Source organism: Bos mutus, chromosome 1 (genome assembly GCF_027580195.1).
Source record: "Bos mutus isolate GX-2022 chromosome 1, NWIPB_WYAK_1.1, whole genome shotgun sequence".
In the NCBI taxonomy this organism is placed as follows: domain Eukaryota; kingdom Metazoa; phylum Chordata; class Mammalia; order Artiodactyla; family Bovidae; genus Bos; species Bos mutus.
In genome coordinates, this window is record NC_091617.1 from 143,363,547 (window position 1) to 143,387,097 (window position 23,551).

The following is a 23,551-nucleotide window of genomic DNA, read 5'->3' on the forward strand; positions in this document are numbered from 1 at the left end:
GCCTTTCCAAATGTGGACGTCTCACCTTGAACAGGTAGAAATAAACCTGCTTGGTGTCGGCATCTTCTTCCCTGTGGACGCAGGTAAAGAGATACTCCACATCCAGCACGATGCCCAGCAGTCTGTTCATCTCCTCCTCCGACACGTTCTCCAGATGCGACACGTGAGCAGCTGTGGACAGAAAGGAGCACAGTGGGAGTCAGCACAGCTCACCCCTTCCTTACAGCCAGGCTTCTCCGCCTGTGGGGTCCAGTCCCCACCCAGGGGCCAAACCCATGCCCCTTGCACTGGAAGCATGGAGTCTTAGCCACCAGACTGCCAGGGAAGTCCCAGTCTGGAACATTCTCTCCCAGGAACCTTCTGGAATACCAATACATCAGATTGCATTGTAAATAGAGGAACTTTCTGAACTGCTACAAGACTGAAGTCTGCTCACAAAACTGACTTACGTTAAATTCTGCTATGTCCCTATAGAAGCCAACTCCCGTCAGGCCAAGAGGGCCCTGTGGCCGTGGAGCCTGGATCTAGGATCTGAGGACTGTGGATTCAGGGGATACAGAAACGAAACTCCCTAAGCATTTAGATCTAAGTCCTGCGAACAGTTCTGGTGGCCAAGAACATCACATCTCAGTAAAAACCGAAAAAATATCAGTAAAATCTGAATGAAGCCTTTCTCCTCAGCCCTGAGACACACTGGAAGCTCAGTCTCTACAGCGAAACCCTGAGGCCAGTTTGCGTTCAAGAGTCAGCATCCTCCAAGGTCGCGCCCCAAACCGCCTTCCCTGCCTCCTTCTGTGGCCTCATTATCGTTAGGTGAACTATCCATATCGCCCCCCTCCCATGCCCCGGTCCTCTCTTCTACCCAAATCCAGTCCACTTTTCGAGGTGAACACATTTTATCCTCAAAGCATCACATGAGGTAGGTCTGAGTAACCCTGTTCTACGGTTGAGAAAACAGGCTGAGACTGAACGCTGTCTCCTCCAGTGTCAGCCCGCAAGGCAGAGACACGGTCTGAAGGCAAAGCAGCTCTGACTCCAATCCTGAAGCACGAACACATGTGCTTTTTGGATGATTAGCTGATTCGCTTCATGTCCTCCTCACTCGTAAGGGTCTCTCGAGGTCTCCAAGACCATAAGGGTCTCTTGAGGTCGTGAGGGTCTCTCGGGGCCACAAGGGTCTCTGGAGGTCGCGAGGGTGTCTCGGCGTCGCGAGGGTCTCTGGGGGTCGCGAGGGTCTCTTGGGGCCGCGAGGGTCTCTGGAGGTCGCCAGGGTCTCTCGGGGCCACGAGGGTCTCTGGGGGCCGCGAGGGTCTCTGGAGGTCGCGAGGGTGGAGGTCACAAGGGTGTCTCAGGGTCGCGAGGGTCTCTGGAGGTCGCAAGGGTGTCTCGGGGTCGCGAGGGTCTCTGGGGGCCGTGAGGGTCTCCGGAGGTAAGCCTACCGAGAACCCACCAGGAGCACCTCCGGGAGGCGGCCCAGCTCTCAGTCTGTCTCCAGGAACCGTCACTACACTTGCTGACAGACAGAGGCCCTGCAAGAGCGATCCTTTGAGGCAGAGCTCTTGGTGTGCTGGCTGAAAATCCTTGGACCTAGAAGTGCTTGAGATGACTTCTAAAGAAAGTCTCAACTGTGGAGAGCAGAGGTGGGCCTTTCCTTGCCTTTTTCAAGGGCACACTGAGTTGCTTCAGTTGTGTCCGACTCTTTGCGACCCTATGGATTGTAGCCCACCAGGCTCCTCAGTCCATGGATTCTCCAGGCAAGAATATGGAGTGAGTTGCCCTGCCCTCCTCCAGGGGATCTTCCCGACCCAGGGATCGAACCTGCACCCCAAGTCTCCTGCTGACAGGCGGGTTCTTCACCACTAGCACCGCCTCCTGCACATGGTGAAGAGCAGGCTAGATGGAAATTTATTTATTTATTTTTTTTTTAGATGGAAATTTAAATGCTTAAGACAGGAGACCTGAGGAGGTCTACCTGCTTCTGACTCTGCCCAGAAGGGAATCCGTCATCTCTCCTTCAAGCTCTGTGTGACCCCGGGTACAGAGAACCAGAGCTGGTGATGCAGAAACTTGGAAACACAACAGCAGGTTCCCAGAGGGAGGAGGGCGAGGCTCTGCTGGACCCAGGGCGACTCTTACAGCCGAAGACCGTGGGGATTCTCCTCCGGAAAGAAGGGAGGGGCAGGTCGGGGGTGGGGCTACATGGAGTGCACGGAAAGGGCTAAATTTCTAGAATGAATAATTGGTTGAGGTGGAGGGGGGAGATCAGATGAAAACAGGGGGAGTAGACCACCCACCAGAGAAGAAAAAAAGCTGCTCTGGACAAGCTGCCAAGAAAGAGACGCTTCCCCACGGTGAGAAAGCGGACAGCCTACCACATGGCATCAGTACTTAGTAGCCTGGAGGGTTAATTTTGACTCCAGGCTAAGACCTGAACTCCTGTCTTTGTTGTTATAATCGTACATAATGGCCTGCCTCAGAGAACCCTGCCCCTCTGCCTCTCTTAAACTAAAGAGCTCCAGTTTCGCTCCCAGGGAGGTACTGTGAGCCTGCCCACCTGTGAATGACCCCCTGCCCCACTGCCTCTCTTAAACTAAAGAGCTCCAGTTTCGCTCCCAGGGAGGTACCCTGAACCTGCCCACCTGTGTATGACCCTAAAGAAGCGAGCGCATCCTTCTGCCTGGGGCTTGCCAGAATTAAATGGTCTCTGTACTGTGTTTCCTTACCCCGCCGTTTCTGATCCATAAATTTATATGGATCCATATCCATCAAAATCCATAAATGGGTATTTTAAGACACTAGTCTGCTCTTCTCTAGGTCAGCCAACTTGCCTAATAAAAGGAGTCCTCGCCTCAAGGCCTCATCTCTGGGGCTCACTGGCCGACTGTGCAGCGCGCAGGGCGCACTCGGACCTGGTAACGTTCTCAGGCTCTCCAGCTACGGGCCCCTCTCACCAATGCTCCTTGTGATCTCTGAACACCCTACACTTAGCTTTCTCTCTCACCAAATCCACACCCCACGCCAACCCAATCATCCCCGCACCCCTCATCACCTCCCACCCCAACAACCCGGGCACCACCACCGTCCCCACACACTTGACCTCGGACTTACAGTCCTTGAGGTCACCCTCAGAACGGCGGCCCCTCCGGCCAAGGAGCCTGGCTCTTACTGCCTCACGCCCTTCCCTGGCACAGTGCCCGCACCAGACACAGCTGGGCACCCCCAACACTCTTCCCCACTCCCACCTCTGATCACGGGGACCTCGAGGCTTCCCCCAGACTGCTCTGTCGCCATGGGAGGGAGGGAGACCATCCCCATCAGACCCATGTCTACTGAGTCCAGAGATGGCTCCTCGGGGGCTGATGGGCAGGATTAGGGGCTTCCCAGAATTAGTGGTGAAGAACTCACCCATCATTGCAAGAGACATTACATAGCATGATCCCTGGGTCAGGAAGATCCCCTGGAGGAGGGCATGGCTACCCACTCCAGTGTTCTTGCCTGGACAATCCCATGGACAGAGGAGCCTGGCGGGCCACAGTCCATGGGGTTGTAAAGAGTCAGACACGACTGAAGCGACTGAGCACAAAAGCATGCACAAGCGAATTAAACAGATTCACCAAGGTGCCCAAAGTCAACCGCACATCATGCAAAACCCAGATACACTTCACTCTAACTGAAAAGCTAAACTACTTACTGAACTCATATTTAACCAAGGACTCACTCACTACTGAAGGAAAAAAACTCAGTCTTTTCCAAAGAAACCTTTTGATGCAAATCAGTTCACTTCAATGAGCCAAAAGTGTATTTTCTTGAAGAGATACGCCTCTATACTACAACGCACAAATCTACAACAGTTAATTCAGCCACAGAACTCATAACAGAGTCAGTGCTATTCAAAGTTTTGATATATGTTCCCTAATTTGTCTTCCCAGTAAAGTCCGTGCCAGTCCACCACATGAGCGCTGAGACAGAGCCCTCCCCACACTGGCTAACAGTGGAGACTCTGCTCACGACCAGCCTTTTGAAAACCAAAGTCCCCCACCGCTGTGATCTGCACTCACGGGAACGCCCCTGGAATCGTTTCCGTGTTCCTGGCCACTCGGGTTTGTTCTTTTGCTTGCTACCTATTCAGGTCCTCTGCCTGCTTTTCTAGGATGGGGGTCTTTTTCTGTCTGTCCTCCCAGATTCGTTGGGGTTTTTGTGTGTTGGTTTGTGGTTTGATTATGTAGGAATTTTACATTTTTCAGAAAGTCAAATCTATGTCTGGCATTTCTTCAAGGTCTTGCTTGCAAAGGTGTTTCCCGTAGAATCAAAAGATGAAAAAAATGTATTTTCTCCCAGCTTTTAACAGGTTTAGTCTTAAAATTGAAAACATTGCTCTACCAAAACATCAGTATCATAAAAGACAAAAAGAGGGAGGGTGGTGGGAGGAGGAGCTGGTCCACATCAGAGCAGACGGGAGAGGCGTGCACTGACACTGTGACTTGTAACAAGAAACACACGTTTGGTCTTCTTCGCAAAGTGCTCCGAAAACTCCTGGAATTGCACAAATGATGGCAACAATAAAGCGAAAGGAGTGTCTGTTGTTGTTCATAAAGACCATTCCAGCCACACCTGCGTTTCCATGAGTGGCTTTTGCAAAGCCCCAAGGATGGGGACTGCGGGCAGGGGAAGCACACAGAGAGGAGAGGGTTGGAACCCCCACCTCGGGAGGGGAGAGGGCCTGGAGGCTGAGCTAATCACTACCGGCCAATGCTCTGACCACCATGCCTAAGAGGCCTCCGTCAAACCCTGAACTGAGGGGCTCCGGGAGGGGAAGCCGAGAGGTGCTGGGAGGCGGCCCGCTTGGATATGTGGAGGTGCTCTGTGCACCCCACTCTGCTCCAGGCTTCTCCTCCACCGCTGTTCCTGACTTGTATCCTTTTATGAAAAAACCAGAAATCTAGTGACTGCTTTCCTGAGTTCTGTGAGCCACTACGCAAAGTTATCAAAGCCCAGGAGTAGGAACCTCCAGTTTACAGCTGGCCAGTGGGAAAGACGGGTGATGACCTGAATTTGGGATCAGCATCTGAAGGGGGTGCAGACCCCGGCCCCTGTGGGGTCTGCGCTAATCACAGGCAAGTAGTGCTGGAATTAAGTTGCCGGACGCCAAACGTCGGGGTTTGCTGGAGAGCTGAGTAGAAAAGCCTGTGCATCTGCTGTCAGAAGCTTCTGCAAGTGCTGAGGAGAGGAGACTCACTGTCTGATTTTCACGTGACAACTACATACAGATGTGATCCTAGCCTGCTGGGTGCTTAATGGAGAGGAAAAAACGCTCTAAAAGACATTTTTGGGTCAACTCTAAAATTGGAACACAAGCAAGCACTAGATGAAGTATTACATCAATGCTAATATTTACTGAAGTTGGTAACTAAACTGAGGTTATGTAAAAGAATATATGGGAATCCCCTGGCAGTCCAGAGGTTGTGGCAGGGGGTGGGGGGTGGGGGGGCAGCGGCGGCTGGGCAATGAGGATCCTGCAAGCTGTGCAGCACAGGCAAAAAAGTAACAAAAAACTTTTTATAAGAAAGAATATCCTGATTTTTAGAAAATATATACTTAAGTATTTTAAGAGGAAAAAGCCATGATATAAATGCATCTTATTCTCACATGATCCAGAAAAAGTATAATACATACAAATAGACACATACACACACAGACTCACGTGTGATATGTGAGTGTGGGCGTGTGCACACACATGTGAGAGTACAGGACAAAGCAAAGAGGGCAAAATGTTACCAACAGGTACATCTGGGCAAAAGATACATGGGATGTTCCTTGTTACTATTCTCACCACTTTTCTGTAAGCTTGAAAACATTTCCAAAGAAAAGTTTTTTTTAAAAAAATCTTTCTTCCACCTGGAATTTGATAGTCAAACCTAAAGGACCCTGCTTTCATTTCAAACTGTCGTCCGAAAAATCTTTCTTCCACCTGGAATTTGATAGTCAAACCTAAAGGACCCTGCTTTCATTTCAAACCGTCGTCCGAGATCCTGGCACAAAGCATCCACATAATTACCCAAGAAGGACCAACCCCCAACTTGGGGCAGGCTCACTTCCAGCAGTGGTGTCCCTGCAGCGTCCACCACGCGAAGGGCGAGAGGCGCATCCAGGGCGGCAGGCTGACCACCGTGCGTCTCCCCGGCGGGGCGGTGGTCACGGTGCAGTAGGTCAGAACGCAGACGCCAGGGGGCCACAGCCACCCGCTAGGGACCCCAGCGCCGCGCCTCGCCGAACGGGCCGTGACCTTCGCGCCTCCAGCCCTGGCCCCCAGTAAGCACCTCCTCCTCTCGGGGCAGCCCGGTTCTCAGGCCCTGTGGCGGGGCCAGAGCACGGCTCGTTCCTCTGGACTGGACTGGACAGAAAGCAAGCGGCACGGCATCTGGGGGATGCGCAAGCTGCTCAAATACGTATTCGGTTCCTGGAAATCTGAGGTCAAGGCTAGAAGAGATCAAATGAAGTCCTTCAATGACAGCTTCCGACCACACGCAAAAGTCTCCTAATTTAAAAGTAATTTCCTGTAACAGAAAAGAATCCGCAACACTATAGAGATGGATGGATAGATGGGTAGGCAGGTAGAGGGACAACTGAATCACTCTGCTGTACACCTAAACTAGCACAACGTGGTAAGCCTTCATAGTCAAATACTTCAGTAAAAAAAAAAATTTTAATGAAAGAATTTAAAAAATAAAAGTGGTTTCATCTTCAGTAACCTCACATCTGGAATGGAGAAAAAGGGTCATTTAAGAGTAAGAACCCTCTAGAGAGCTCAATCCAAAGGAATATGTGAACCATGTCGGTGGGTGGGTGTGTGTGTGTGTGTGTCAGGCATTGCGACCCCATGGACTGGAGCCTGTCAGGCTCCTCTGCCCATGGAATTCTCCAGGGAAGCATACTGGAGTGGCTTGCCATTCTCTGCTCTAAGGGATTTTCCTGACCCAGGGACCGAATCCACATCTCCTGCATTGCAGATGGATTCTTTACCAGCTGAACCACCGGGGAACCCAAGAACCACATTTAACCACATTTAAATATTCTAGCAACCACGTTAACATTTTCTAATAGGTGTTCAAAGAACATGTTAATTAAAACTATCTGGCCAAACCGCACAGTTTGCAGGATCTTTGCTCCCCGACCAGGGGCTGAACTTCTGCCCCCTGCAGTGCAAGCAGGCAGGCCAACCTCTGGAGCACCAAGGAAGCCCCTAGGAACCACTTTTACAAAGGTAAAAAGAAACAGGTGAAGTCAATTGTAATACACTGTATCTAACCTGCTGCTGCTGCTAAGTCGCTTCAGCCATGTCCCACTCTGTGCCACCCCACAGATGGCAGCCCACCAGGCTCTGCCGTCCCTGGGATTCTCCAGGCAAGAACACTAGAGTGGGTTGCCATTTCCTTCTCCAATGCATGAAAGTGAAAAGTGAAAGTAAAGTCGCTCAGTCCTATCCGACTCTTAGCGACCCCATGGACTGCAGCCTACCAGGCTCTTCCGTCCATGGGGACACCAAATTATCTCAATGCATACTCAATATTAAAATATTTTAAATTCTTTTCTCATATTAAGTCTTCAAGACTGGTTCGCATTCTCCACGGGCAGCACATTTCAACTGGAACAGCCACCTTTCAAGTCTGGTCATCAGTCACACATGGCTAGCAGCTACCACTCGGCATAGATCAGGTACCGATCATGAACCATAAAAACCCTTCTGTGAATAAACGCCACCAGCCATCTTTTTAGTGGCCGTGAATGCAATGGATATTTTAGCAAAAATCCAGTGATACCCAAGGAACTAAACATACCAGGAACTAGGGAAAAACTCAATCCCCTTCATGTCAGTTGAGTTGAGTTCAGTTGCTCAGTCGTTTCCAACTCTTTGCAACCCCATGAACCGCAGGATGCCAGGCCTCCCTGTCCATCACCAACTCCCAGAGTCCACCCAAACCCATGTCCATCGAGTCAGTGATGCCATCCAACCATCTCAGCCTTTGTCGTCCCCTTCTCCTCTTGCCCTCAATCCTTCCCAGCATCAGCGTCTTTTCAAATGAGTCAGCTCTTCACATCAGGTGGCCAAAGTATTGGAGTTTCAGCTTCAACATCAGTCCTTCCAATGAACACCCAGGACCGATCTCCTTTAGGATGGGCTGGTTGGATCTCCTCCCAGTCCAAGGGACTCTCAAGAGTCTTCTCCAACACCACAGTTCAAAAGCATCAATTCTTTGGCACTCAGCTTTCTTTATAGTCCAACTCTCCCATCCATACATGACCACTGGAAAAACCATTGCCTTGACGAGACAGACCTTTGTTGGCAAAGTAATGTCTCTGCTTTTGAATATGCTATCTAGGTTAGTCATAACTTTCCTTCCAAGGAGTAAGCATCTTTTAATTTCATGGCTGCAATCACCATCTGCAGTGATTTTGGAGCCCAGAAAAATAAACTCAGCCACTGTTTCCCATCTATTTGCCACGAAGTGATGGGACAGGATGCCATGATCTTAGTATTCTGAATGTTGACCTTTAAGCCAACTTTTTCACTCTCTTCTTTCACTTTCATCAAGAGGCTCTTTAGTTCCTCTTCACTTGCTGCCATAAGGGTGGTGTCATCTGCATATATGAAGTTATTGCGATTTCTCCCAGCAATCTTGATTCCAGCTTGTGCTTCCTCCAGCCCAGCGTTTCTCATGATGTACTCTGCATATAAGTTAAATAAGCAGGGTGACAATATACAGCCTTGACGTACTCCTTTTCCTATTTGGAACCAGTCTGTTGTTCCATGTCCATTTCTAACTGTTGCTTCCTGACCTGCATACAGGTTTCTCAAGAGGCAGGTCAGGTGGTCTGGTATTCCCATCTCCTTCAGAATTTTCCACAGTTTATTGTGATCCACACAGTCAAAGGCTTTGGCATAGTCAACAAAGCAGAAACTGATGTTTTTTTGGAACTCTCTTGCTTTTTCGATGATCCAACTGATGTTGGCAATTTGATCTCTGGCTCCTCTGCCTTTTCTAAAACCAGCTTGAATGTCTGGAAGTTCAAGGGCACGTATTGCTGAAGCCTGGCTTGGAGAATTTTGAGCACTACTTTACTAGCGTGTGAGATGAGTGCAATTGTGCGGTAGTTTGAGCATTCTTTGGCATTGCCTTGCTTTGGGATTGGAATGAAAACTGACCTTTTCCAGTCCTGTGGCCACTGCTGAGTTTTCCAAATTTGCTGAAATATTGAGTGCAGCACTTTCACAGCATCATCTTTCAGGATTTGAAATAGCTCAACTGGAATTCCATCACCTCCACTAGCTTTGTTCGTAGTGATGCTTCCTAAGGCCCACTTGATTTCGCATTCCAGGATGTCTGGCTCTAGGTGAGTGATCACATCATCGTGATTATCTGGGTCGTGAAGATCTTTTTTGTACAGTTCTTCTGTGTGTTCTTGCCATTTCTTCTTAATATCTTCTGCTTCTGTTAGGTCCCTACCATTTCTGTCCTTTATGGAGCCCATCTTTGCATGAAATGTTCCCTTGGTATCTCTAATTTTCTTGAAGAGATCTCTAGTCTTTCCCAGTCTGTTGTTTTCCTCTATTTCTTTCCATTGATTGCTGAGGAAGTCTTTCTTATCTCTCCTTGCTATTCTTTGGAACTCTGCATTTAAATGGGAATATCTTTCCTTTTCTCCTTTGCCTTTAGCTTCTCTTCTTTTCTCAGCTATTTGTAAGGCCTCCTCAGACAACCATTTTGCTTTTTCGCATTTCTTTTTCTTGGGGATGGTCTTGATTCCTGTCTCCTGTACAATGTCATGAACCTCCATCCATAGTTCTTCAGGCACTCTATCAGATCTAGTCCCTTAAATCTATTTCTCACTTCCACTGTATAATTGTAAGGGATTTGATTTAGGTCATACCTGAATGGTCTAGTGGTTTTCTCCACTTTCTTCAATTTCAGTCTGAATTTGACAATAAGGAGTTCATGATCCGAGCCACAGTCAGCTCCTGGTCTTGTTTTGCCTTCATGTCCATCCAGCATAGAAAAGCAACAATGGTTAGAGGACCACAGTTAAATGAGGTGAGCACTGCTGCAGTGCAGCTACAGGGAGGTCTGGATTCTCTGTACCAAGGGCTGGGTTAGCCAGGACGCAGAGGCGAGTCAGGCTCCCCTGCGGGGAAGGACGGAAGGTCAAGGCCAGCGCTGTGCGCCTCCACATGCAAGGCAGAGGGGAGGACGGGCCGGCAGGCACCTTACCCTCACACACTCAGCCCAGGGGGCTCCGTCCTGAGAGGAATAGGCGCCCAGTGGGCTGAAGCAGAAGAGCATGCCCGGATTTGACTGCGAGGACACGACTGACCACGCACACACACGCCTGTGTGGGAAGCCAGGTGTGCAAGAAGAGACTCAGCTCCCGGTGCTGCAGCAGGTGTGAGCACAGGACCAGCTGGTGAGAGGGGCGCTCAGAGCAATCCCCCAGGACTTCAGGACCCCGGGGGCTCAGAGAGATCCCCCAGGACTTCAGGACCCCAGGCGCTCAGAGCAATCCCAGGACTTCAGGACCCTGGGGCTCAGAGCAATCCCCCAGGACTTCAGGACCCCGGGGGCTCAAAGCAATCCCAGGACTTCAGGACCTCAGGGTGCTGGGAAAGTAATGATATACCAAGTGAGCACAAAATGCTACCAGCTTTATCCCTGAATCCTGCCACAGACTCACAGCTCCCGACAACTCTGAGGCCATGGAGAAAGCGTACAGAAAAACAGGGGCCCCTTCCCGAGAGGAATAAGCAGACTTGATCCAGGTGGCTGTGTCTGTGTCTGGCTGGGCCCCACATGTCAGTCACGTGGCATCTGCCAGGGACACGTGTACACAAGGCCCGGGGTACCAGGTGGTGTGGGGCTCGCGATGTGGTGGGAACACAGAGGAGGGCTTGGTCCCCTGTGATTCCAGGCAGGACCCTGTGAGGCTCCCGGGCAGGAGAGCCTTCCCGTGTCCCCATCTCTTGCTTACAGGAACAGGTTTCATTCCTCCTCTATGACCTTCCAGAAATTCCAAACAGCAGGTTCAAACAGCTGCTAGTCAGGGAAGGGAGGGGATGCGAGGCAAGGGAGGAGCAGTCAGAAAGAAGGCGGCCTGGAGGCAGGGTCCCGGGACCCCTCACGCGGTACACAGCAGTGACTCTGAGCAGCTTTCAGCTATGAAACCCCCACCACGTGGGAGAAGTTAGGTGTTTGCTGCCCGTAAGCATGCAGACCCCAGAGCAGCTGGAACAAGGCTTTTGATGCCAACTCCCGATGACCTCGCCACCAACCAACCGGAAGAAGGTCCTCCAGCTGATGGCTCCCTCTGAACCATTACTGTAAAACTTCGCGCTACCTGCCAGGTGGAAACACACAGTTTTTAGGGCATTAGCCTGCTGTGTCCCCTTTTGCCTGACAAATCAATAAAGCTATTCTCTGCTACTTCACCCAAAACTCTTTCCAAAATTTCCAAAATCTCCAAATCTCCAAAAGTTTCCGAGATTTAATTTGATGTTGGGGTACAAACGCCAGATCAGCTTCAACAGTCCATTAGAAAAACGCAGGTGGTAAGCTACGCTGCTCAAGAAACAAGTCTGGTGTAACTGTTAATGCTGGTCTTTACTTTGCTTGGAAAGTTTCTACTGTAAACAAGCAGGTAAGCAGAGATAACCACAAGTGAAAATGGAAGTCACTCAGTCGTGTCCGACTCTTTGCAACCCCATGGACTACACGGTCCATGGAATTCTCCAGGCCAGAATACTGGAGTGGGCAGCCCTTCCCTTCTCCAGGGGATCTTCCCAGGGATCGAACCCAGGTCGAATAAACACCAATTTCCACTTTTTTGATGTTTAAATACATGTGTGTATCAGGAAAATCTGATGGCATTAACAGAACAATCAGGGGCTTCCCTGATGGCGCCGTGGTCTTCAGTCCTGGTCTGGGAGGACCGCACATACCGCAGGGTGACTGAGCTCAGGAGCCGCAACTACTGAGCCCTGCTCCAGAGATGGCGCTCGGCAACAGGAGACGCCACCCCAGTGCGAGGCCTGAGCGTCACAGCCGGAGAGGAGCCCCCGCTCGGGAACTGGAAAAAGGCCCACACGGCAAGGAAGACTCAGCTCAGCCAAAGATAAATAAATTAAAAAACAAAACAATAAGAAATCTCCATAAACCTGTAAAACATTATCACTACTCAAATTTAATAAGCAGTATGTCTCAGCACAGTTCACAACAACAGACTCTAAAAGACAACAAAAATCCCAGTTGTGTTGTGATCACAATGGGTGTTTCCTCGTGTCCTGGTCATAGAGGGAGGCTGCCACTTAAACAAGCAGTCCCAAAATAAGAAATTCTGATTAATACTAAAGTAAGGAAATGTGTTGGGCCAAACGAAGTGCTCTGTTAGGCCCCTTTGTCAAACTTTGGATGTAATTATAACAATCCCAAATATCAAATAACTTCAGAGAATGGAGTAGAATGTTCTGGGCCTACGCCATCCAACAGAAATACAATGCTGACACACATGATTTTAAGTTTTCCAGTAGCAACATTAAAGAAAAAAGAAACAGGTGAGATTAATTTGAAGAATCTTTATACATTTTATTAACCGAATATATCCAAAATATCATTTCACCATGTAATCAAAATTAATGAAATATCTCACTTTTTCTCATACAAAACCTTCAACATTTGGCCTGGATTTCACACCTACAGCTCATCTCAATTTGGAGCAGCTACAATTCAAATGCTCATTAGACAAATGTAGCAAGCTCCATTCTGTGGTGAAGATTCTAAACAGCAAAGTGGTTAGGGGGCAGGTAACCTGCCCAGCCAGGCCTAGAGTCGCTTCTAACTCCCAATCAAACGTTCTGTGTAATCAGACTGTGGGCCCTGCGATTTACACCCAGGAGACACAGAGAGTATCAAATTAAGGCAGGCCAAGGATGCCCGGGGTGCAAGTCACTGTCAAGAGACCGTGTGAAACCAGAGCTCAATGTCAAAAGAGCGTGTCTGGCTGAACCAAAGGACACCCAACAGCAGATCAACAGAGCAGACCCTATCAATCGGTAGGCCTGGATGCTTTGTTTTGACAAGTCTGAGAACATTACACGTATTGTAGGATCCAAATTCCCCAGGCTCAGAATAGTGACTGTGAAAACAGCACGGTGCACACAGATGGAAAGGTTTTGAAAATTCAAGCTTCCATGACACCCTGACCCTCTACACTGTTGTTAATACTTAAGAAGTAATCGGGGTGGACAAAAACCCACCTGCCAATGCAGGGGAGCCGGGTTCGATCCCTGGCCTGGGAAGATCCTGCATGCAGCAGCAACCACTGCAGCCCGTGAGCCTAGAGCCCACGCTCTGCAACAGGAGAGGCTCCACAGTAGCAAGCCCACACTCTGCAGGCCAGCCCCGCTCAGCACAACTAGAGAGCCCGCACACAGCGATGAAGACCCAGCACCGCCAAAGACAAAGAAATCATAAAGAAAAAGAAGCAATCTGCAGGAATCAGAAAAGATGCCTTGCTTAAAAGAAAACACTCTGGCCCAAAAAAGGGAGAGAGGGAAACTGTCACATGTTAATCATTGTTAAAGCTGGGTGACGGATACAAGGCTCTTTATTATATTAAATGATCCTTCCTTCCTTTACGTATACATGAAAGTTTCCACAATAATAAGTTTTTTTAAAAAAAGGAGGGAGGAGGGAGGGGGGCATAGTCCTCTTTCTAAAAGAGGAAGCTTCCTAGTGTCAGAGCCCTGACACCAGGACAAATAAACAGACTCCGGCATTCTGGTGATAATCCCAAGAGCACTTGAACATGTGCAGACGTTTCAATTTTAAGGAAGTGACCGAATGCGGAGCAGAAGGAAGGAAAGAGGGAAAATATTTTTTAAATGCCCACAACCCCAACGCCCTCAGAAAACCACTGTCAGCAGCAACTCAACATACACCCTCTGGACAATCCAGTCTGTTTACTGAAACGTGTATCACGGCCTCCGGCCTGATCATAGGCGATGTGCAGGGCTGCTCTCCAGGCGGGGGCCTCCCCCCGCTTCGGGAAGCGCCGCCTTCCAGGTGGTTCTCAGTGGGAGGGTCAAACTCTGGGCCGGGCAAGTAACGGATACTTGTATGACACAGCCCCTCCTCTGAAGACTTAAATCCCCAACCAGGGCAGGGCAGTGGCTGTTGTTCAGTCCCTGAGTGTGTCCCACTCTTTGCAACCCCAGGGACTGCAGCACACCCAGCTCCTGTCCTACACTACCTCCTGGAGTTCGCTCAGATTCCTCTCCGCCGAGTCGGTGATGCCATCCAACCATCTCATCCTCTGCTGCCCTCTCCTTTGGCCTTCAGTCTTTCCCAGCATCAGGGTCTTTCCCGATGAGTGGGCTCTTTGCATCAAGTGGCCAAACCACTGAAGCATCAGCATCAGTCCTTCCAATGAATATTTAGAGCTGATTTCCTTTAGACTTGACCAGTGTGATCTCCCTGCAGTTCAAGGGACTCTCAAGAGACTTCTCCAGGTAGTGGATGGGAATCATCCAGGGTCCTGGACAGAGGACTTTGAATTCCTGCAGCTGGGATCCCAGGACCCGACTGACTCCTAATTTCTCTGTCTCCAGCTTGTGAAAGCAACCAGTACCCTTCTTACAAACACGGTTTTCTCCTTTAAGCTGGACAGAGTTCCCATCCATTGTTTGAAGTAAAGAACTCCAACAAGAGGAATAACGAATTTTCCGCCAGGGACTGTGCTAAAATTTTGATTGGAGTTAATTCATTTACTCCTCAAACACGCCCATGAGGTAAATACTACCACTGACTCCATTTCAGAACTGAAAAACTAGAGATCCAGGCAAATTAAATAATATGTCCCAGCTTACAGCTACTGGTTGTTGAGCTGGGATTTTAACTTAGGCTGGTGGATCTTGCCATTTTGTCCAAAATCATAAAACCTTCAAATAAGCTGCTTTCTAGCCTGCTTTTTTCATTAACTATATGTTAAGAATGTCTTTGCATGTTGGAAAATACATCTTTTGTTAATAGCCACAATCAGACTTTATTTTTTGGGGCTCCAAAATCACTGCAGATGGTGATTGCAGCCATGAAATTAAAAGATGCTTACTCCTTGGAAGGAAAGTTATGGCCAACATAGATAGCATATTCAAAAGCAGAGACATTACTTTGCCAACAAAGGTCCGTCAAGGCTATGGTTTTTCCAGTGGTCATCTATGGATGTGAGAGTTGGACTGTGAAGAAAGCTGAGCGCCGAAGAATTGATGCTTTTGAACTGTGGTGTTGGAGAAGACTCTTGAGAGTCTCTTGGACTGCAAGGAGATCCAACCAGTCCATTCTGAAGGAGATCAGCCCTGGGATTTCTTTGGAAGGAATGATGCTAAAGCTGAAACTCCAGTACTTTGGCCACCTCATGCGAAGAGTTGACTCATTGGAAAAGACTCTGATGCTGGGAGGGATTGGGGGCAGGAGGAGAAGGGGACGACAGAGGATGAGATGGTTGGATGGCATCACTGACTCGATGGACGTGAGTTTGAGGGAACTCCGGGAGTTGGTGATGGACAGGGAGGCCTGGGGTGCTGCAATTCATGGGGTCGCAAAGAGTCAGACACAACTGAGCAACTGAACTGAACAGTGAATTTCATAATTCAACCAAGGACCTCTTTCATTGGGATATTTAGGTTGTTTTAGTTTTTCAGTATCATGAATACGGCTCTAATAGCTGCCCTTTTAATCTGAAGGCACATCCAATTTACAGTTAGGTTCACTTTCTGGCATGGGTTTGTCAGGTTAAAAAGGATGTGTACCCTTTTTCCCATTCTCAATTATGTATAGTACAGTACGGGTATTTGTTTTCACAGCTTGTTAAGAAATATAAAAGAGAACAAAGTCAGCTTTTCTTTGAGAAAGGCTGTTTCTGCCTTTGGGCATTCCTGTGTGCTCGGAAAAGACAATCTGCTCAGCTAAATAAGAAAGAAGACTCTGTTTTTAAATGTTAATTGGTGAAGGATAATAGGATTTCCCAATCAATACCAAGTCCAGTTCAAGTCCAGTGTTTGAGGAGCTCTATTGTGTCACATTCCCTGAGGCAATTCTAAAGGGCATCACTCAGGGATGACTGTGGAAAAGGTGAGTTACAAGCAAAGACGGTCCTGTGACTCTTGGCCTCTTTGCTTTGCACTGGCTGCTTCAAGAGCCAGAAGAGACGCCAGTTAAATCAACACGGTGATGTGACTGTAGGTGCATTTACACCTCCCATGAGACTGAGTGTCTCCAGTTCCTTTCCTCAGGTCACTCTGGTGTGGTAACTGAGTGTCTCCAGTTCCTTTCCTCAGGTCACTCTGGTGTGGTAACTTCCTGAGGAGATCGCACTATTTCCTACTTTGTTCTATACAGACTGAAACCCTCTCTAGCTGAACACACAATCACGCTTCAAACTAGACCTAACTGCTGGCTAACGAAGGCTGATGCTCCATCTGAGATGAGCGGGAAGCTTGAGAGAAAGATGATGGCTAAGAGCACCCACCCCTCATAAGGGGGCAGGTGGAAAAGATAAAAGTATATTAGGCTGTGTGGCCGGGGCGCCATTCTTCGGGAGACCGGATGACTGAAGGCAGAAAAGTATGGACAACAGTCCAGGATCCCTTGTGAATTTGAATATCTAGGGAAAACTACTCAGTAACCTTTATCCACTCAGACAGAATATAATTTAAAAAGAAAATGTTTGTCCTAAAACTAGTATCAGGACACAGACTATATTACCACAGTCCTGGTAACTAACTCGGCAGAGTCTGGCTAGGCTGACAGTGATTAGCTTGCAGGGACAGATAAGAACGTTGAAAGGGAAGAGACAAGTAAATATTTACCAAACACAATTCCAAGGAAGAAAAGAGATAGCAGACCCAGGAAATTAAAGAATATGAAGATAAAATGAAGCACTCCCAGAAAATTCAGGGAATCAGAAAAGAATTAAAAAAAAAAAAATCAGAGTGAATCAGGACATGCTACGTATTATCCTAACTAGTTCAGCGGCCACGTTTTGTCCCATTTGGCAATCCCCTGCCCCGCCCCCGTCAGCGGTCAGCCCAGCTCTTGGGAAAAGTGAGCGGAGACAAAAAGGGATGAAAGCGGCTGTGGAGAATGCCAAGAATCCGCTCGCAGGACACACAGTGCGAGCCCGGATCCCAGAAGATGCCGCGCTCCCAGAAGATGCCGCGCGCCAGATGGGCTAAGCCCGAGTGTCACAACTCCTGAGCCCAACAGCTGAAGCCCGTCCAGAGGAGCCGCCAGATGGGAAGCCCTCTCGAACCGCGATCAGAGAGCAGGCTCTGCTTGCCACAGCTCAAGAAAAGCCTGAGCCGCAGCGAAGACCCGGCACAGGCGATAAATTCAAGAAAAAGAAGAATGAGGGCACACGGGGCATGATTCGCCTCCCACGAGAAGCCTCCCAGCAGCACCAGGAGGTTCAGGGGTCGTGTTGCGGCCTCCTCAGAGGCGAGGTGTACAAGTCTGGCTAACCCGCCGAGCCCAGCAGGGCAGAGTCTCAGGGGACACCGCTGGTCTCCCGGAGGTGCGGGACTCACCGAGGGCATGGCTGCAGCTCCGGCAGGACTCCGTCAGGCTGACGATGATCTGCTGCAGGTCGGCTCTGGGGGGCGTGGGCGAAGGATTGGGGTTTTTCCAGCCATTGCATTTACAAGATTCCTCTGCCTAAAAAACGAATAAAGAAAGAAAATTAAATACCAGACAGCAAGGAACTGAACGTTTTACACATAAGTAACACACACCAGTCACAGGACAGCAACCTTCCCACTCCTGACTTATTATGTTCTCTGTATTAGCAGGAAACAAAAGCAGAAAAAAATGCAAAGAGGGTGTGTGACTCAGACATATTATTTTGTCGTTGCTTTTTGGGTTTTGGTTTCTTTTCCGCTGATCCTGCCTCACAAAGAGAGGACTGTGCCCTCCGCTCTGGTACCACAGCCCCCAGCGAGCATCTACAGAGTCCATCCATCAAGCTTTCCGAAGGGAAAAGCCAGACTCCTGAGGTCCCCGCAACATGTGGGGCTCCGGCGACAGCTCTGCCCAAGGGACTGACGGGGTCAGGGACCCCGGGGCCACAGGAGGAACACAGCAGGTTAGGACGCCTCGCTGGCTCCTCCCTGTCCCTCGACGGCTCCTCCCACTCCCCCCGCGGGCTCCTCCCACTCCCTCGCTGGCTCCTCCCAGTCCCCGCGCGGGCTCCTCCCAGTCCCCGCGCGGGCTCCTCCCAGTCCCCGCGCGGGCTCCTCCCACTCCCTCGCCGGCTCCTCCCATTCCCCCCGCGGGCTCCTCCCACTCCCTCGCCGGCTCACGCTGGCTCCTCCCAGTCCCCGCGCGGGCTCCTCCCACTCCCTCGCCGGCTCCTCCCATTCCCCCCGCGGGCTCCTCCCACTCCCTCGCCGGCTCCTCCCACTCCCTCACCAGCTCCTCCCACTCCCCCGCGGGCTCCTCCCACTCCCTCGCCGGCTCCTCCCACCCCCCCGCGGGCTCCTCCCACTCCCTTGCCGGCTCCTCCCAGTCCCCCGTGGGCCCTGAGCTGTACACAGGGAGAGGGTTCTCTGTGGAGGCCGCGAGTTCTCCCTCCCAAGAATCTCCCCGGTCTCCCACGCCAGAGCACTTTTTAGTAACGCTTGACAGCATCTTTCTTAAACTTTTCCCACTTTGCACATTTCCCCACCTTCTTAGAAAACAGCAAAAATGCTCAAGTGTTTCTGTGATGACCTGGGTTATAAAGCTGAGGACAAGAGTGGAAAGGTATCGATTATTCCCGATTATTCTACCGAGTACCACTCTGGGTCTTCACCGGTCATAAGGTGTGGAGGGAAACGTGGAAAGCTTGTACTGAATGACTCCAACCTTTACTCCATCCAGTGACTCTATCCTTGACCACGCCAGCCCTCTCTTATTGAAAGCTTGAAATCTTCTATGGCTGAGAAATCAAAAATACGAATTGCTAAAACAACATGAAACACAGGCTGATTCACTCTGGGTAAGAGCCTTCTGTGTACACCATCCAACACAGGAGTCACAAGTGGCTACCGGGCCCCTGCACTGTGGTCTGTGCACACGGAAACACTGGAGATGCAAGGTACACAACAGACTTAGAAGACTGGAGCAGAAACAACCTCGACAGCTTTCATATTCGTTACATGCTGAAATGTCAATATTTTAGATACAGGGAGTTAAGAGATATTAAAATCCATTTGGCCAGTTTCTTTTTTCTTTTTTAATGTGGCTACTGCTGCTGCTAAGTTACTTCAGTCGTGTCCGACTCTGTGCGACCCCATAGACAGCAGACCACCAGACTCCGCTGTCCCTGGGATTCTCCAGGCAAGAACACTGGAGTGGGTTGCCATTTCCTTCTCCAATGCATGAAAGTGAAAAGTGAAAGTGAAGTCGCTCAGTCGTGTCTGACTCTTCGCGACCCCATGGACTGCAGCCTACCAGGCTCCTCCGTCCATGGGATTTCCAGGCAAGAGGACTGGAGTGGGGTGCCATTGCCTTCTCCGAAATGTGGCTACAGAACATTTAAAATGACACACGTGGTTCACACTACGTTTCTCCTGGACAGTACTGGCCTTTAAATAAACTGCGATAGATTTTTGTACTTGGGCTCTGTTAGCTCTTTCGTCCCCTCAGACGTCTTTTTTCCCAGGTTTGGATCTCCTAGCCCCACCTCTGCCCCTCCCCCCCAGCCCCTGGTGTACCAGATGGCTGAAGTTAACAGAAGTCTGAAAATTTCAGAACGGCTGCTGCCTTGACCTCACACAGAAAATTCTCCAAGATAGGAATAGTTTCTGAAGTGTGTGCATGTAGAGGAGAGTAAGAAAAGAAAGAATAAACTGGTGAGGCAGGAAGGGTCAAGATGCAATAAGAAAAACCTGCGTTTGATGGTAAGCCCTTCCCTGTGGGCGCGTGGAACCTGGCAGGCCCCACCTGGCTGCTCCTCACAGTGAGGATGGGCTGAGGAAGGACCTTCCACCAGCGACCCCAGCAAAGCAGCCCCCAGTGCCTAGCTCTAGGGACCCTCTTCGGTCTGGCCAGGCACCAGGCAGGGCCTACCGTTACCCACATGCTCTGATACTAATCTAAACCAGGCCCTGAAATCCTCTGAGGAAAGCCATCTGCCTCTTAGAGACACAGTCTCCAAAGCCATGTTCCTGAGGTGATGTTCATGAGAGTCTGCTCCCCAGAAAGCACCCTACAATCTCGAGAGCTGGGAGGAGACCCCCCCAATCCACTCCTCTTCTCCTCTTGGTGGGCCAGCAGCCCCGCCTCCAGCTGTTCTGAGCAGTTGGTCTGATTCAGCTGCCCTTTCCAAAAAAGGCTTTTGGGTAGAGAAAAGCAAACGATGACAGAAGAAGCCACTGGAGGAGGGCGTGCCAGACCTGAAAGGAGAAACCTGGAGTCGGGAGAACTACATCCCAAGCCAAGGACTCACGACAGGCACCGAGGGTCTACTCTCTGCCGGCTACGTTTGCCGGGTATGGAAGGAGTCAAGGAGACCCTGCCGGGCCCGGGGGAGCAGCCGCGGGGGCGCTGGGGACGGCGGACGGGCAGCACGGGTGAGCACAGCGCACAGGCTGGCAGAGACGGGTGGTGCTGGGAGAGAAAGGCGGACGGCGGGTCACGAAGGTCTGGGAACAGAGACGTCAAACGTACGGTTTTAGCCGGGACTTTTACAGACGGGGGCATTTAAGCAAAGGTTTGACGATGAAGCTCGCTGGCACAAGAGCATCCCAGGAAGAAGGAACAACCTGTGCAAAGGCAACCATGCCTGGTTTGCTCAACAGAGTGCAGCGGCCAGGGCGGGCGGAGCTCAGGGCGGAAAGCGGAGAGCTGCAGGGGGACCCCACAGGGAAGGCCTCCTGAGAACGACAACACGCCAGCCTGCTTACTCGTCTCTTCTCTTCCTCTCAAGGAGGGTCCTCCGGGCTTCAAACAGGGATGGAGACAGAACACAGGGCTTGAGGCAGGGTGTCTGCAAACATTTTCTTTCTCTTTCACTCTTTCCTTTAGTCATTAGGGCCAACCATCCCCACTCTCTTTTTTTCCTTAAATAGCAATCATGGGGGTGCAGGGAGGGGGGAATCCACCCACTTTCCTGTCACTAATCTGTATCAGTAAATCGTCTTACTTCCTTCTGCTTTTAACTTCCAGTCCAGGATAACGATGCTCTTATCACACGGGGAAACACATTAACAACAAATACGACCCAGCATTTATAAATCTCTGATACCTGGACAGAAAGGAAGGCCCACCAAGAGACCGCAGCATGCTCCCTGAACTGTCATAAAGATGCCAAGCTGCCAGTCAAGGGTTTCCTGACTTAGCAATGCCGAGGGCTTGTGTTGGGTGTGGGGTCAAGCGGATAATGACAGAAGTGCACTGTCCTCAGTCTGCCTCAGCGACCTCTGCAGCTTTTCACAGACACGATGGATTTTTGCCTGGTCACGAAAGTAACCACAGCCGCAGTCTGCTTCACGGGCAGGCCAGCCCCGGGAAGGAAGTACCGAGGCAGGAGCTCCGTGTGCACCAGAATTAAAGCCACCAAAGGCCGCATCTGTCACTCCAGACACTCAGAGAGACGCTGACCTGGTTAGGCATGAGGGTCCTCATTACGAGGACGCGGGGGAGGCCGCCAACAGGCCTGATCAACTCTGTTCCCTCCACGGCTAAGAGGACAGCCATCACCCCAAGACAGCACTTTCTGCGGCAAAAATCTGAGTCCACAGGTAAGAAAGCCCGTGGCCGTGCCTGGGATGGGGCCTCCCTGCAGCTCCTCCCACGGCACGCAGACGGCACAGCTCACGAGACCCGGCTACAGGCGGGCTCCCTGCGCTTGGAGGGCGGGGGGGGCGACATGCACAGGGAGGAGAGGGGAAAGGAGGCAAACCCTGAGCCTCTCCTGCTCCTCACGTGCCGTGTACTCACTGTTCAAATCCTGAGCACCTTCTGCGCATCCCTCACATCACAAGCCTGCATGCTGAGACACCAGAACCCTCTCTTCACAGGAGATGAAGATGCAGCCCAGTGGCGTTCGGCCTTAAGAAGCCCTGGAGTCACTGGAGAACTTCCTCAGAGAAGTAAAGTGGCGTCTGGGAGTGCGGACAGCGCCAGAGGGAAGCAGGCCTCCGTCTTCTCTAAGCGAATGATTAAATTCTCCCAGACTGGATCTTCCTGCAGCCAAGTCCCAGGAACGGGATCTTCCTTCAGGATATGCTTCCTCCGAGCCTGAAGGCGCGCAGAAGGCAGGGATAGAGCCAGCGGGGAGGGCAGGGGGAAGGCAGGACCGCGCTCCGCGCCAGAGGCTGGCAGGAACCTGGGGAAGGCGGAGCGCGTCCGGGAGGACTCAGCCGCTTCCCCGCGGCCCCCGGCATCTGCCCCGGACCAGCCCATAGCAGCGACGGGGCAAGGAATGTGTTTGCCAGCCAAGTGTTTCATCCTGGGCTTAGGTTGGCAGACAGGCGGCAGGGGACAGCACACAGTAGCAAAGCTCTGTCAGGAGGGTGGGCCTGGAGCGATGTAAAGGCAATTTCAAATCTTAACTTTAACGTCTGCTAACTGTATGAACCTGGGGTAAACCCCTTAACCTTAAGCTTCCTAATCTACGAAAGGAGCACAAAATATCCATCCCGCAAGGCTGTTAGAGGCACTAAGGAATGAAGGTGGGTAGGCGCTGAGTGGATGGAAGTGGTAATGAAGATGCTTGCTGGTAACATGCTAGGAGAGCCCTGTTAGGTGAAGGATTAGCTGAAACCAGAGCTCTCTAAGTTCTGATCAGCTATGACAGTTAATACTTTAAAGCAAGGACCTGAAGAGGATGCAACCAGTGAAAGTAGCTTGAAGATACTGGTCCCGACCACTGTGGAATCACAGCACTTACTGAACCAAAGACTGGTCAGCTTACAAATGAAAAGTGACGTTCCTCACGTACATGATCAACAATCCCATTCCTGGGCATGAATCTGGAGAAAACTAATTTAAAAGATACATGCAAACTAACACAACATTGTTAAGCAATTATCCTCTAATTAAAAAAAAAAGTTATTCCTAACTTGAAGTCACTTGCTCAGTATTAAACAACAAAAAAGATATATGCATCCCAACATTCACTGCAACACTATTTACAATAGCCAAGATATGGAAGCACTTTAAATGTCCATCGACAGAAGAATGGATAAAAAAAGATGTGGTACGTGTGCACAATGCACACTGGAAGGGCTGGAGCTGGAGCTCCGACACCTTGGCCGCCTGACTCAGTGGAAAAGACCCTGATGCTGGGAGGGATTGGGGGCAGGAGGAGAAGGGGACGACAGAGGATGAGAGGGCTGGATGGCATCACTGACTCGATGGACATGAGTTTGAGTAAACTCTGGGAGATGGTGAAGGACGGAGGCCTGGCGTGCTGCAGTCCATGGGGTCGCAAAGAGTCAGACACGACTGACCGAGAGAACAAAAACAAG

At 50.4% G+C, this 23,551-nt stretch overlaps 1 protein-coding gene across 1 annotated transcript in view; it reads right to left on the reverse strand.

Annotated features, from left to right (window-relative positions):
• KAT2B (lysine acetyltransferase 2B) overlaps positions 1-23,551 on the reverse strand; it is a 96,545-nt gene that overhangs the window by 52,848 nt on the left and 20,146 nt on the right. Inside the window, exons 2-3 of the mRNA XM_070364330.1 lie at positions 17,627-17,753; positions 26-171 (exon numbers count right to left, since the gene is read on the reverse strand). Coding sequence (XP_070220431.1) covers positions 26-171; positions 17,627-17,753 — 273 coding nt within the window. The remainder of the gene's footprint in view (positions 1-25; positions 172-17,626; positions 17,754-23,551) is intronic.